At 37.2% G+C, this 13,108-nt stretch overlaps 1 protein-coding gene across 2 annotated transcripts in view; it reads left to right on the top strand.

The window, feature by feature from the left end:
• LOC136844459 (uncharacterized) overlaps positions 1-13,108 on the top strand; it is a 264,237-nt gene that overhangs the window by 205,069 nt on the left and 46,060 nt on the right. For both annotated transcript variants that reach the window (XM_067113714.1, XM_067113713.1), the window contains one exon: positions 6,279-7,335. In XM_067113714.1, the coding sequence (XP_066969815.1) occupies positions 6,279-7,335 (1,057 nt within the window). The remainder of the gene's footprint in view (positions 1-6,278; positions 7,336-13,108) is intronic.

The raw sequence follows: 13,108 nt of genomic DNA, 5'->3' as shown, positions 1-13,108 counted from the left end.
TAATCGACAGAGGATGATACCTGGAATTTACCCTAAAGCTATACAGTAAGCAGTCGTCATTTGATGACACCTGCTCACAAAGTGTTGATATATATTTTTTAATACTTACCTTTTCATTATATAATGACCCTCCCATCCTCCTCACATTTAAAGTACACAGAAGGATACTACCTATCAGTTAGGGCTTGTACCAGTAGGTCCCCCTGTGGAGGGTAGGGAAAATCGATGGATGTAGACTTGTACTTATACACAGTAAATGTGGAGAACCTTTAAATTTTGCTGTCTTACCTTTGTTGGCATGGAAGGTGAAGCTATATATTGGGGAGGTGAATATTTAAAATATAAATCCTAAATTAAGTATTTAAATCTTCAAGCCTAGTACGGTGGTTCCATCCTACACTATAATACCAATAAAGCAGACTGGAAAAAATATACCTTGTTGATTAGACAAATTTCACCGTGAAATATTTTAAGAGACCCCAGTGATACTTCAAATTATATCCAAAATTTCATTACAGGTGCTGATGATAAGTACGTACATCCCAGAATTATCATCCAGTAACAGCTAAAAGAAAGTCCCAAGGTGGTTTGAAGAATAATCATAATTAATTGATCAGAAACTCAGAATCAGCCAAAAATTGGATAATTTAAAGAAAAGACAATTGTTTTTTAAAGTCTTGCCTCAAAAAGTCTTGCCCTCTAATAAGTTATAGTAGAGGCAGTCCAGGGCTACGACGGGGATTACGTTGTAAGCTGAAAATCGTCATAACCCGAAATATCGTCGAAAATCATAAGAAAACCTTACTTTTAATCCTTTGGGTGTCTTGAAAATGACGTAACCTGCATTTTTATTGAGTTTTTCATAAAAAAAACTCCAGATTTTGACTATTCTGCCATTTTGGAGCCATACTTCTTCCGTCAGATTGGTGGAGCCTCGATAGCCAGGTCGGTAGAGCAACAGCTTCGGACTTCATAGAGGTCTGTGGCGCGGGTTCAAATTCGCAGCCGACCAGTCAGAGAGGCGGACACTTTGCTGTCTGTGTAGACACCCTGGGATTATGTATGTAATCAACGGATAGGTTTGCTAAAAGCAAATGGGTGTTACAGACTAATACACACACAAACAAAGCCACTCCAACATCTTCTAAAAAGCATAACAGACACCTCACACGTCTCAAACTGTCGACCTAACCGCTCAATCTCCTCGCTGCTGGGAGAAAGGGAGCTGGTGATTTGGTTACGATACATGTACACTCGGCAAGAAAAGTGAAGATACAGTTTTCTTTAGATTTCGTTCATCGAATTTTTATTTTTTTCTTACAGAAAACACATAATCTCGGTAAATTTACTCTAGAATATGAAAATACAATGCAAATTATATCATATATGTTAAATCTGCAAAACAAAAACGTTCAGATACTTAAAAACACCAAGCATGTCCGAAGTAATCAGAATTTCTCAGATGACTTCGTTCATAGAGATCTAAAAGATAGTGTGTGAATATCTCGGTGTAGTACGCAGTAAATGTTGCGACAGCTACGGTAAGTTGACCAAATCTATTTAAATCTGCAAGAGCGTTCTCTATGATGTGTGGAGCACTTCAGCGGGAAAACACAAGTAACTGGATGTTTCTTGACGTTGCCCGTTCTCTCTGTGTTGTCATAGTTTCTCTCTCTCTCTCTCTCCATCGCTAAAACATACTATACAAATATAGTATCGCTCAATCTCTAAATAAAATAAATAATGAAATGAGTAGCTCTACATATAGGCCTAGGCTTACACAACAGCAACTCTCTCTCTCTCTCTCTCTCTCTCTCTCTCTCTCTCTCTCTCTCTCTCTCTCTCTCTCTCTCTCTCTCTCTCTCTCTCTCTCTCTCTCTCTCTCTCGCTAAAACATACTATACAAATATAGTATCGCTCAATCTCTAAAAAAAAAAAAAAAATAATGAAATGAGTAGCTCTACATATAGGCCTAGGCTTACACAACAGCAGCTCTCTCTCTCTCTCTCTCTCTCTCTCTCTCTCTCTCTCTCTCTCTCTCTCTCTCTCTCTCTCTCTCTCTCTCTCTCTCTCTCCATCGCTAAAACATATTATACAAATATAGTATCGCTCAATCTCTAAAAAAAAAAAAATAATGAAATGAGTAGCTCTACATATAGGCCTAGGCTTACACAACAGCAACAACAGCTCTCTCTCTCTCTCTCTCTCTCTCTCTCTCTCTCTCTCTCTCTCTCTCTCTCTCTCTCTCTCTCTCTCTCTCTCTCTCTCATCGTAACATTGCATTCGTTCCTTTATTGTTCCCCACGTTGCTCAAATTTAACTCTTAATTTCACTATGGAAGATCGCGTTTCCGATTATGCAAGCATTCCGTTCATTGTGGTGTCATAAATTCATTTGTATAAGGTTAATTGGTAGGTTACGTCGAAAAATGTTTATTTTGCTCAGAACTGTCGCTGCAAATTACAACTTGAACGAATACTGTAAAGCTTACTACTGCATTTAAGTATCAATGATGTCAGAATCGTAGAATATGATTGAAAGTTATAGGAGGTCAAGCAAAAAACCAACACACTAAGACAGAAGCTCCTCCCCTTTCTAAAGTTGCCAGATGTCGCATTATTGAGCAATATACTGTATGTCCGAAGATTTAAAAAAACTGTATCTTCACTTTCCTTGCCGAGTGTACATACGCTACCGGGGTCTAAGCGATGTCAGGCAGGTCAGCCAATCGAGACTACGGTCTACCCCAAAGCCAAATCAAAGTCCTTCAAAAGAAGGCATCATGCTTACCCCATACAAAAATGGGAAAAAGCACGTTAAAAGAAGAAGAAGACTTCTTCCGTCGGATCGGTGTCGTAAACCCGGAACATGCTTTGTAACCCAGGAAATAATTTTTGATGAATACATTTGAAGAGTGTCATAAACTCTGAATGTTGTAAGCCGAGCCCGTCGTAACCCAGGCACTCCCTGTATAATAATTATATACTGTATTTTACAGTTTCCATCAAAGCAGAAACTACTGTATGGTTGAGTATCAGCAGAATTCAAGGAAGTCATTTTTTAAAGAAAAAATAATTAAAACAATATGTCTGAAGTATAACACACAACACTGCAATTAAAGAAATTTGGAAAAAATGTAGAAAAATTAATAGATCAGACAAAAGACCATCAAAGCACCGATTGATTTGATTTATGAAATTTTGTTTGCCAAGCCAAACAATGAGACACTCTTGGCCATTCAGTGCTTAAGACAGTGTAGTGGTTGGATAGCAAGAAGAAGAGATCCTGAAAATAAAGGAGATAAAGTACAAGGATCTAAAGATGGAACTAGGAGAAACCCCACAGTTGCACTAAGAAATAATAGTTGGAGAGGTTTGATAACAAGATTAAAGAAAGGAAGTGGGAATAGAGTAAAGTAAAAGGTTAAAAAGTGGGTGTAGCTAGGGGCCAAAAGGAAGCTGCAAACACCCTATAGTAACATACCTATATACAGTGCATATCATGAGGTGCACTGATGGGAATGCCCCCCAACTGACAAAAAAGACATGCATTAAAGTGTATTGGGCCAAGGCCAAGAGTCCATGATCCATCTGCAATATCAGATATATTTAGAAAATAACCAGAGTTGATTAGTTGTAAACAAAGTCTCAATGAATTCCCCTTTGAACATAAGTAAGTATGAGAAATATAAATTTTGAAGCTGCAGAAGATTGTTATAATGATAAATGTAAATGTTTTACTATGGAAGAATTAGAATTTGAACTTTCTTTTTGTGTAGTAGTGCTTCTCCAGATCAAGACAAAAATTATTTTCTCCAATTTTATTCTGTCAGTCTCTCTTTTAGAGATACCACCAGGAGAGGCTTTTCATGCCAGGCTACCATCAAGATATAAAGCTCTGCCCTCTTAGAGGTATTCAAGATCCGGGCCATTTCTGTGAGCTTTGATGCATTTGCCAGCCTTTTGAAAAGAAAACCTGCCCAGGGCTGTACAGTTCCTATTCTGTGACTAAATCTTGCTGTTGAACTGCTGTTGACACCATTCTAAATAATTAGTTTCAGTGAGTTGTAAACTCTGTCTAGTGAAATTTTTCACATAAAGAACTGGAGAAGTATTTGCTTGCCATTAATGATTGGTTTTATGATGAAGATACAATTTCCCCTGAACCTCAACATTTAATCCTTGTCTTTTCCAATTGAGGACAATGAAGATATCCCTGTTTGCCATGTAAGAGCAGCATGATATATAGTAAGGCCAAAACTCTGAAAGGGGCAAGCTGATTGTTTTTATCCACAGCATTAGTACGACTTAACTATCTAAAAAAAAAATTTCATTATGGGTATGTCAGGACATCTTGAAAAGTTTATGATAACACTCCTTACTCCCTAACACAAGCAGTCAGCTCAGAGGTCATGGGTCATGAAGTTAAGGCTATATCAATACCTCTGGCCTTTAAAGGAAATGTTGAAATACTCACCTGTCATCAATTTTACTTCGTGGAGGTCTTTGAATACCTTTTTGAATGTTTAACTGGGAGGCCTGATTCATAAATCACTTGACTTGTTCTCAAATGGCTCTCTTGTATATGTGAGCAAGTTTGTTATCTCTTTTAAAAGGAGAGCCTGTTTTAGACTGACTCCTCTTCCTCTTAATCTGGGTGACTTGTCATGTAACGAGGTCAGCTATGGTACTTGCTGCTGCACTGCAAATGAAGAATATACGTACTATGGTTGAGTCCTTTGGCAATTCAGACTTTAGTGTTACTAACAAGGCACTAGCTCATTTCATGACCCCTTGTTAGTCCACAACTGCTGCAATCTCAGATTGAGTCAGTTCCATGTCCATGGAGTCAGTATCTGAATCTTAGTTTCCCTTGCCAATATAAGTACTTAGGCATTCATAAAATGGTAATTTTTTTCTTCTACAAAGCCATTACATTATGTGGTTTATTGAGATTTCTGCCAACCTCACATAGCTTGCAGGCTGATCAAACAACACTTGACGTGACCATTTTCTGCCTACAAAGTGACTGGAGGCTGAAAGTGTGGACAATGAGCTGGATTTTTCTTCCTTTAATGTGTCTAGAAAGGAAGCTGAAGCACCTGAAGGCAGTCGTAATGTGATTGGTATGCTCCAAAAAATAAATTTTGGTAAAAAGATATGTCTGTTAGTGCTGTGTTATAATTTTTTTTTCAAGAATGCCACAAAATCATAGTTTTTAAAGCAACTAGAAGTTACCCCCTTTTTTCATACAGTGGCATTAATTTCAGGCTTTTACATTCCCCAGAGGTTGAATTTCTTTTTTGCAGTGACCTGAACTCATTGTTTTTTTGCAACATCATAGAGGTTGCTATTTTTTCTTTGTTTTTAACTTACAGTTTTTCATGCCACACCAGAGGTCCCCTTCCCCTATTTTTTTTATACAATGGCAATAACTTACAGATTTTACCATATACCATAGTTGATATTTTTTTTGTACCTTGTCATTAACAGCAATGGTTTTCACTTTTGTTTTTTGAAACGTGTTTAAGCAAAAGTATTTGGCACCCCTGATATTGTTTCTTAATGTACAGTTGTGTGCTATACTGGAAGGTTTACCTCCCATTCTAGCAGACTAGCATCATTTGATGTTGAAAGAATCATGAACATATGTCAGATACTGAAGTAACCTTACTCAGGGAGTATGTTCTCACTAGTAGTTACTGATACTATATCACTTCATTATTATTTCATATCAGAACTGCCTCTGACCTTAAAGTAGTAAAGACTTTTGGATAGACCATATCGAAAGAATGGATGACAGTTGAATTCCAAAAACATAAATACTGCTTGGAGATATACAAAGAGGGAGGAGCAAAGTTGATTAACTCTTGCTCTGTTCCAACTCTGTAAAGTGTGACACATATACAAAGAGGGAGGAGCAAAGTTGAATAACTCTTGCTCTGTTCCAACTCTGTAAAGTGTGACACATAAATGTAAAATGAATGATTGGAAGAAAATACCCTAGACCAAAGTCAGTGGAGATGGGCGCTTAGAGGGTGGCTGTTGGGTTGCTAAAGAGGACTGGAGGAGAATGTGCAAGATGGCATAAGTTGTATGAACATTACGAGCAGTATTGTCTGATGGAGCCCAGTAGTAGTAGTAGTATTTTATGTCTATTGTAATATGGTTTACTTATACTGCCTTCAGCTACTAATACTGTACATTTAACATACTGGTTTGTAGAATACAAAATTTTGATGTTATTTTTAAAAATATTGTAAATCGTTTAATCCTCAGGTGTTTCTGTCGCCGTCTTGGAGAAAGAAATAGTGAGGAAGTAGGAAGTGCTGGTGTTAGTTTGACAGATATTTGGCAATTAAATGGGTCTGAAGTCAGAGTGCCTTTATTCAGATCTGAACCAGTCAAAGATGATGATGATTCCCTTACAAGGAAACATGGCAAGAAGGGTAAAAAGAAAGAGGAGAGTAGTGTTAATGAACCTTTAGCCCATCTTTGTTTTACTGCCAAATTAGCCTTAGCAGTGAATCAACCCACAATGCCAACAGGAAGTCATAAATTTATCCATAAAGTGGCTCCACCTAAAGTAGATTCAGAAGGGGACTCCACTGTGTCATCAGTTATGCACAGTAGCCTTGATCTATCAAGAAGAAAGAAGTCTAATGAAGCTTTTGCTTATGCAAGCATGCATGACTCTTTCTCATCTGTTGAGTTAGATGGAGTTCTTACAAGAGACAAAGAAGAGTCTTTTTATCTTTGCCCAGTGCCTAGACCAGTGTCTGCAGGTGATTCTGCTGGACATCCAAGGTTCAATTCTATCTACATTCCTACCCATGTAAGTCCAAGAAGCCCACGTCCAAGTGAGTGGCAGCATTCTGTGGATTATAGACAAGTCAAGTTTGTTGGAGACATTCGAAGCGTTCCTCTTGAAACCAAAGGTTCTGATACTGGTGTTTATCCTTGCTATGGATCATTTCTTACGGGTATTAATGGGCAAGAAAACCCAAATAATAAGCCAGTTGAAAGTGGAGGAGAATCTCCTTGTATTCAAACAGTTCCAGATTTTCACTCAGATTTAATCAGTAATGGTGCAATGAGTCGAAGTGCTGCTATGGAGCTTAGTGAAGGGGACTTTTGCCGTGTTCATCTTGAGGTTATCAAAGGAAGGAATTTGCCATGGGTTGAAGGCCAAGATCGTATTGCAAGACCACCAAATTGCTATGTTAGAACAAACTTAGGTTCCCTTGCTGTCCAGACCAATGTGTGCAACGAAATGGATAATCCTGTGTGGAATTTTGCTGCTGATGTTCTTCTGCCTTACTCTCAGTTAGCACAAGTAAGTTTTTTGTAAATTGTTTGACAGTGTGGATAGGAAACTTTATTACCAACATATATATATATATATATATATATATATATATATATATATATATATATATATATATATATATATATATATATATATATATATATATATATATATATATATATATATATATATATATATATATATATATATATATATATATATATATATATGTATCTTAAGTTTCAGTGTTTTATATTACAGTAATTTGAGAAGCTTTTTGTATTTATGTTCTGGTCTTGCTTCTGATCATAGTGAGATTATAGTACATAAGATATCGTAGTTTTGAAACCATTGAGATCAGTTGGGTTCCAGATAGCTGAATTCTTTGCATATTTAACCAATATTCGGGTAAGATATAATTAGGAATACAGTAATACCCCAAACTTGCGTGATTCGAGTTGCGCAAATTCACCGACACATGAACTTTTCATTGGAACCTAACTAATTGTCATGCCCGACTTTTTCACAGACACACGAACATTTGCGAATACTGAGAAACCCTGCAAAAGTGTTTGTTTATGTAATTTATAGGTTTTCAAGCTTTCATGTGTAAATTAAATAACATTAAATAATAAAAATAATCATCCTCTCTCTCTCTCTCTCTCTCTCTTACTGAGATGAGGGAATTTTTATGGTACATGTATACATATGTTTATTAGTTTTGTATGATAAATTAGTTAATTATCTAATAATAAGTACTAATTTTCAAATAATGTTTAAATAATAATAATAATATTAATATATAATAATAATAATAATAATAATAATAATACAGTAATAGCAATAATATTATAACGGTAATTACAAAATTTATACAATGTATGTGATACATATTTTAAACAAAGAAATATCATTCCTGTGTCTTTTGTGAACTTGCCCACGGGCAAAGCTGTCAAATATGTTTAATTACGTGACAGGATGGGGGAGTGTTGCCGATAGTGGTTCAAAGGATTCCTAAGTAATCTCTCTCTCTCTCTCTCTCTCTCTCTCTCTCTCTCTCTCTCTCTCTCTCTCTCTCTCTCGTAGTTAGCGCTCACACATATTTTACAACTTATTACTATTTCCCTGTTTTTCTTTACCTGTACAATAGAAATTTTTAAATTGATCTAATTTTACCTGTGCCATCTACAAACTGTAAGTGTGCTAGTGTGGCAAATATTACATTCTAAAACATAGAGACAACTAGGAGTTGTACAAGTCCAAATAAAAAACACTGTTTGCTCATGAGAAATCATTTTAGAACCAAGAGAGACATACTAGAATCAAATCATTTCAGAACCAAGAGAGACATACTAGAATAAAATCATTTCAGAACCAAGAGAGACATACTAGAATAAAGTAGTTCTTGAAAACAAGGTTGAGAAGACTTCTAAAAATAGATTGGTCGGAAGGGGGAGAAAGAGAAATAGTATAGTAATCTTCACACTCCTATATTTTTATGGAGAAAGAGAAATAGTATAGTAATCTTCACACTCCTATATTTTTATGTCAACCATTTATTTCTTTTTTAAGAGTAATGTATGAAGCTGTCTTTTAAATGAAATTACAATAAGTTTAATTTCATTTAAAAGTTATCTTAATACTTTGGGAGCATGATTAGGGTCATATTTAGTGTTTTTCTAGAAATAAGCATTTATTAGCATTTTTTACAGACAGTGCCAAACTTACACGAAAACTCGTTTTGTGCGAGGGGTTCTGGAACCTAACCTCGTGTAAGTTCAGGGTATGACTGTATAATCAGGCCTCATGTTATGTGTAATTAATTTACTTGAATTTGAAAATGCTCTTGAGAACTGTTGAAAGAAAAAAAAATTAAGTTAAAAAATTTAAAATTTTAATTTTTCATGCATGCAAAGGCACACCAAGAACATAAAAAGTACTGAAAAACATTGAGCGTAATAAATAAAAGCATTCGGATATCTTTGTTAATATTGCTGTTTTCCAGTGAGCTGCTTTATAATTCAGAACTAAGACTATCCTTACAGTTAATGTAGCTGTACCACCTAAGAATATGCATAATCTTAATACATCCTCCTATATACAGAATGTTCTGCGGCTAAAATTCCTTTCTAAGTCATTCATACTGTAATACTAATAACAATGTAAATGTCATGTACTAGAAACATCTCTCATTATACTATTCTGTTATACCTGAACTATGACTCCTCTACCAAAGAGTAATGTAGATACAGTCATGGTTATAGAAGAGCATGTGTCAAATTTGCCATTATCTAATGGAAGCTCCAGTGAGAGAGAATTTCTCTCAGTCAGTCAAATACTATTGTATAGAAATGCCCGTCCTATTTATGTTTCTGCATTATTGCTTAAGTAGTGTGGGCTGATGGTTGCTTCAGTACTGAATGCATAGGGATTTTTTTTTCATTTATTCCCTAAACAGAATAGTATAATGACAGATGTTTCTAGTACATAACATTTACATTGTTATTAGTATTGCAGTATGAATGACTTAGAAAGGATTTTTAGCTGCAGAACATTCTGTATATAGGAGGATGTATTAAGATTATGCATATACATTCAAATGCTGTACCCTTTAGTGCATTGTGCATTGTACAGTATTAAGGTATTTTACATAAAGGATTTCATTTTTTTTTTTTTTTTAGTAGTGGGCCTCTTAGAACCAAATCATTAAATGGAAGGCCCACTATACAGCAAAAAATTTAATCTTGAAGAAAAATGAGTGCTCATTTATAAAATTTTAAAGCTAAATCTGCATTTTAGCTTTACTTTCTTAGAACTTCCTTAGAACTTCTTAACTTTCACTAGACCAGTTACCTTTCATGGTGTGGGTAACAGTGCAGTAGCTAACATAAAAAAGGCCAAGTCACCAAGTGTTATCTATGTGGAGTTGATTTTCCAAGTAAAAGGTTGTTTTACATTTTTTTCATTGAAAGTGCTTACCACTTCTATGAACATAATGTCTTTTCTGGGCTTGACCTGTGTCAGCCAGTGAAATAGTCCATTAGCACTGATTTCTAGGTATAAGTATTGCTAAATATACCAGAGAAAAAGCTAACCATAATGCCAGGGTTACGACCCCTGGATCGAACGCCATTAGATGGTGTCGGTATACACAAGGGGTGAGTGGTTGCCACTACCACAGGTCTCCGTCCATATAGACTTCTCCAATCTCAAAACCCCGAAAAGTGAGGGGCCGTTCTAAACCTCACCCTCCGCACCCAGCCAACCACCACCCCGGCTGCCATCTTATAAACATTCCAATTTAGCACGCCTTTCTGTACACACCGTGTTTTTTCTTTGGTGTTGTGTTTTTGGTTTTTTACTGATTACGGCATGTCTTCCCACCCAGAATTCCCACCATCTAAGTTGAGTACCATTTCCTTTTGGTTTTTTTATTACAGAGGCATATTATTTGACTGTTCGTATATTGTTTACCAGGTTAAATAGTGCTATGCAGCCGGGCGGGGGCTGTGTCTGCCTCTGCCATGCTTGACCCTCAGTCTTCACATGTTATTAGCAGAAAGTTTCTGCTAGTTTTTATCCATGCTCCATTCCATTGGAGCCTTATTTGTAGAAATTACCATTTCGCTGGTAGGAGGCTAGGGAGCCCGTATCTGACTGATCTAGGCTAGGGATGGAGGTATTCCCCTCCCTTTTTTCTGATCATAAATTTCTCCCTTTTCCCCTGGTTTCCTTCCTCCACCAGCGAGTTGGTACCTTCTTGATGGTGGTATTGTTATGCTCATGATCATAACTGATGTGTACAAGGATGGATGACATGTCTTTTCTTGGATTAGTTTTATATGTGATTCGGTGTCAGAGGCGGCCATCTTGCGTATCCCCGCTTCCCGCATAACGGTTGTTGTTTGGCCCTCTCTGCCACTGAGTCATTTATTTATTCATAAGTACAGTGAACCCTCGCTACTTCGCGGTTCGACTGTCGCGGATTCACGACTTCGCGGATTTTTTCCATTACGTATGTATATTATAAGAGAAAATATATAGCGGATTTTCCGGAAATTTCAAAAATAGTTGCGATATATGAAGACCCAAATATTTAATTAATTCCATTAATAATTATTAATATCTGCTAGTACTGTTGGTTCATTGCATTATGACATATAATTCAGTACAAAATGAAATTAAACAAAAAGATGCTTCAATGCATCGCGGATTTTTCAGAAATATTCATCGAAAAATTAAAATTAAAAAGTACCGCTATATCGGCAGCCATATTGCGGAAAACAGCGATGTTTCATCATGTTACGTGAGAAGAACGGCTTGCGAGACCGACGCGCAAGGACTGGAAGCTTCGTATATACCCACAGGCACTCGGACAAGGCACGTGAGTGGTACATAAGAGAATATCTTATCACTGTTGATGTTTCATCTTAAATCACTGTAAAAATAATTAAAATTCGAATTTCATACGTAAGCAACGCAAGGATACTGTATACTCTCTCATCACCAGCTTGTCAAGACTTAGTCAAGACTTAGTCTCGTCCCAAGCTACTGTGCTGTACAGTACACACCATTTCTCTCTCTCTCTCTCTCTCTCTCTCTCTCTCTCTCTCTCTCTCTCTCTCTCTCTCTCTCTCTCTCTCTCAATGAAATATGAATTACTGTATCATAAACTTTTATGTACAGAATTAAAAATAATTTCATTGATAAATTTGTTTCTTTTAGCAACTAAAAATTATTTTCCTAATTCTTTCGTTAGTAGTGAGCAGCTTCAGTCAGCTGATTCTCAGAACGTAAACATTACAAATATGGGACGATCTTTTTTTATGCATATTACTGTGATAGGAGATCAAAATAGTAATACAGTGTTTAAGTGCATAGGAAGTGTTTATAACAGTGTGGGAAAGGCTATAAAACCTTTAAATATATACCATGTATATACAGTATATGCCTCCCTAGGGAGGGGCCAATGCTACTTCATGAATTTCACTTATTATGGGGGTTCTGGTCCCCATTATCCGCGATAGACAAGGGATCACTGTATATATTTTTAAGTATATATGATTTTAAACTTCTCACATCGAATGGTCCACTTTTTATGTTAGTACTCTTGACGTCAGGTAGTTTATTCGATTAGGTATATCCTAGCCTAGCCTACTCGACCGTACCGTAATCGGTTTCGGAGAGTTAGGCTGGACAGGATAGGCGCTTTTCACGATGCTCATGCTACCTAGCTCACCTGACCAGGCCGTTTTGAGGTTTTGGAGGAAGATGTTAGGTTTGTGAGGGAGTTCCTCGTTCTCTCTTGGCCCACCTGACCAGGCCGTTAGGTTTTGGAAGGTGAGGTTAGGCTAGTGAGGAGTTGCTCTTCACCCTTAGCCCACCTGACCAGGCCGTGAGGTTTTGGAGGGTGAGGTTAGAATAGTGAAGGGTCTCCTCAATTCATAGTCTTCCACCTGACCAGGCTGTTGGTTTTGGAGGGTGTGGCTAGGTTATGCGAGGTTCCTCTCCCCCCCCCCACCTGTAGCGCTCATTCTGGCCTTCCTGACCAAGCCAAAAAGTTTTGGTTTTGGAGGGTAGGCTGGGATCGAAGGTTGCACAGGTTATTTCGTGTATGTAGCCTAGTCCTTCTTTACCTGATCAGTTAGCTTTTGGCGAGTGACCTAGGCATTTTCCTAGCAGAGGGAAACCGATCGCTTGCGTTCGGCACCCCGTGGGGAGTTTTCATTCGGCTTCCAGAGGATGCTACCCACCCGTCTGGTCGCCGTTCGCCAGGTTTCTGCCACTCTGCTACCTTTCC

Source organism: Macrobrachium rosenbergii, chromosome 12 (genome assembly GCF_040412425.1).
Source record: "Macrobrachium rosenbergii isolate ZJJX-2024 chromosome 12, ASM4041242v1, whole genome shotgun sequence".
Lineage (NCBI taxonomy): Eukaryota > Metazoa > Arthropoda > Malacostraca > Decapoda > Palaemonidae > Macrobrachium > Macrobrachium rosenbergii.
Note: the sequence above shows the minus strand (reverse complement) of the source record. Positions and strands in the feature narration are given on the sequence as shown.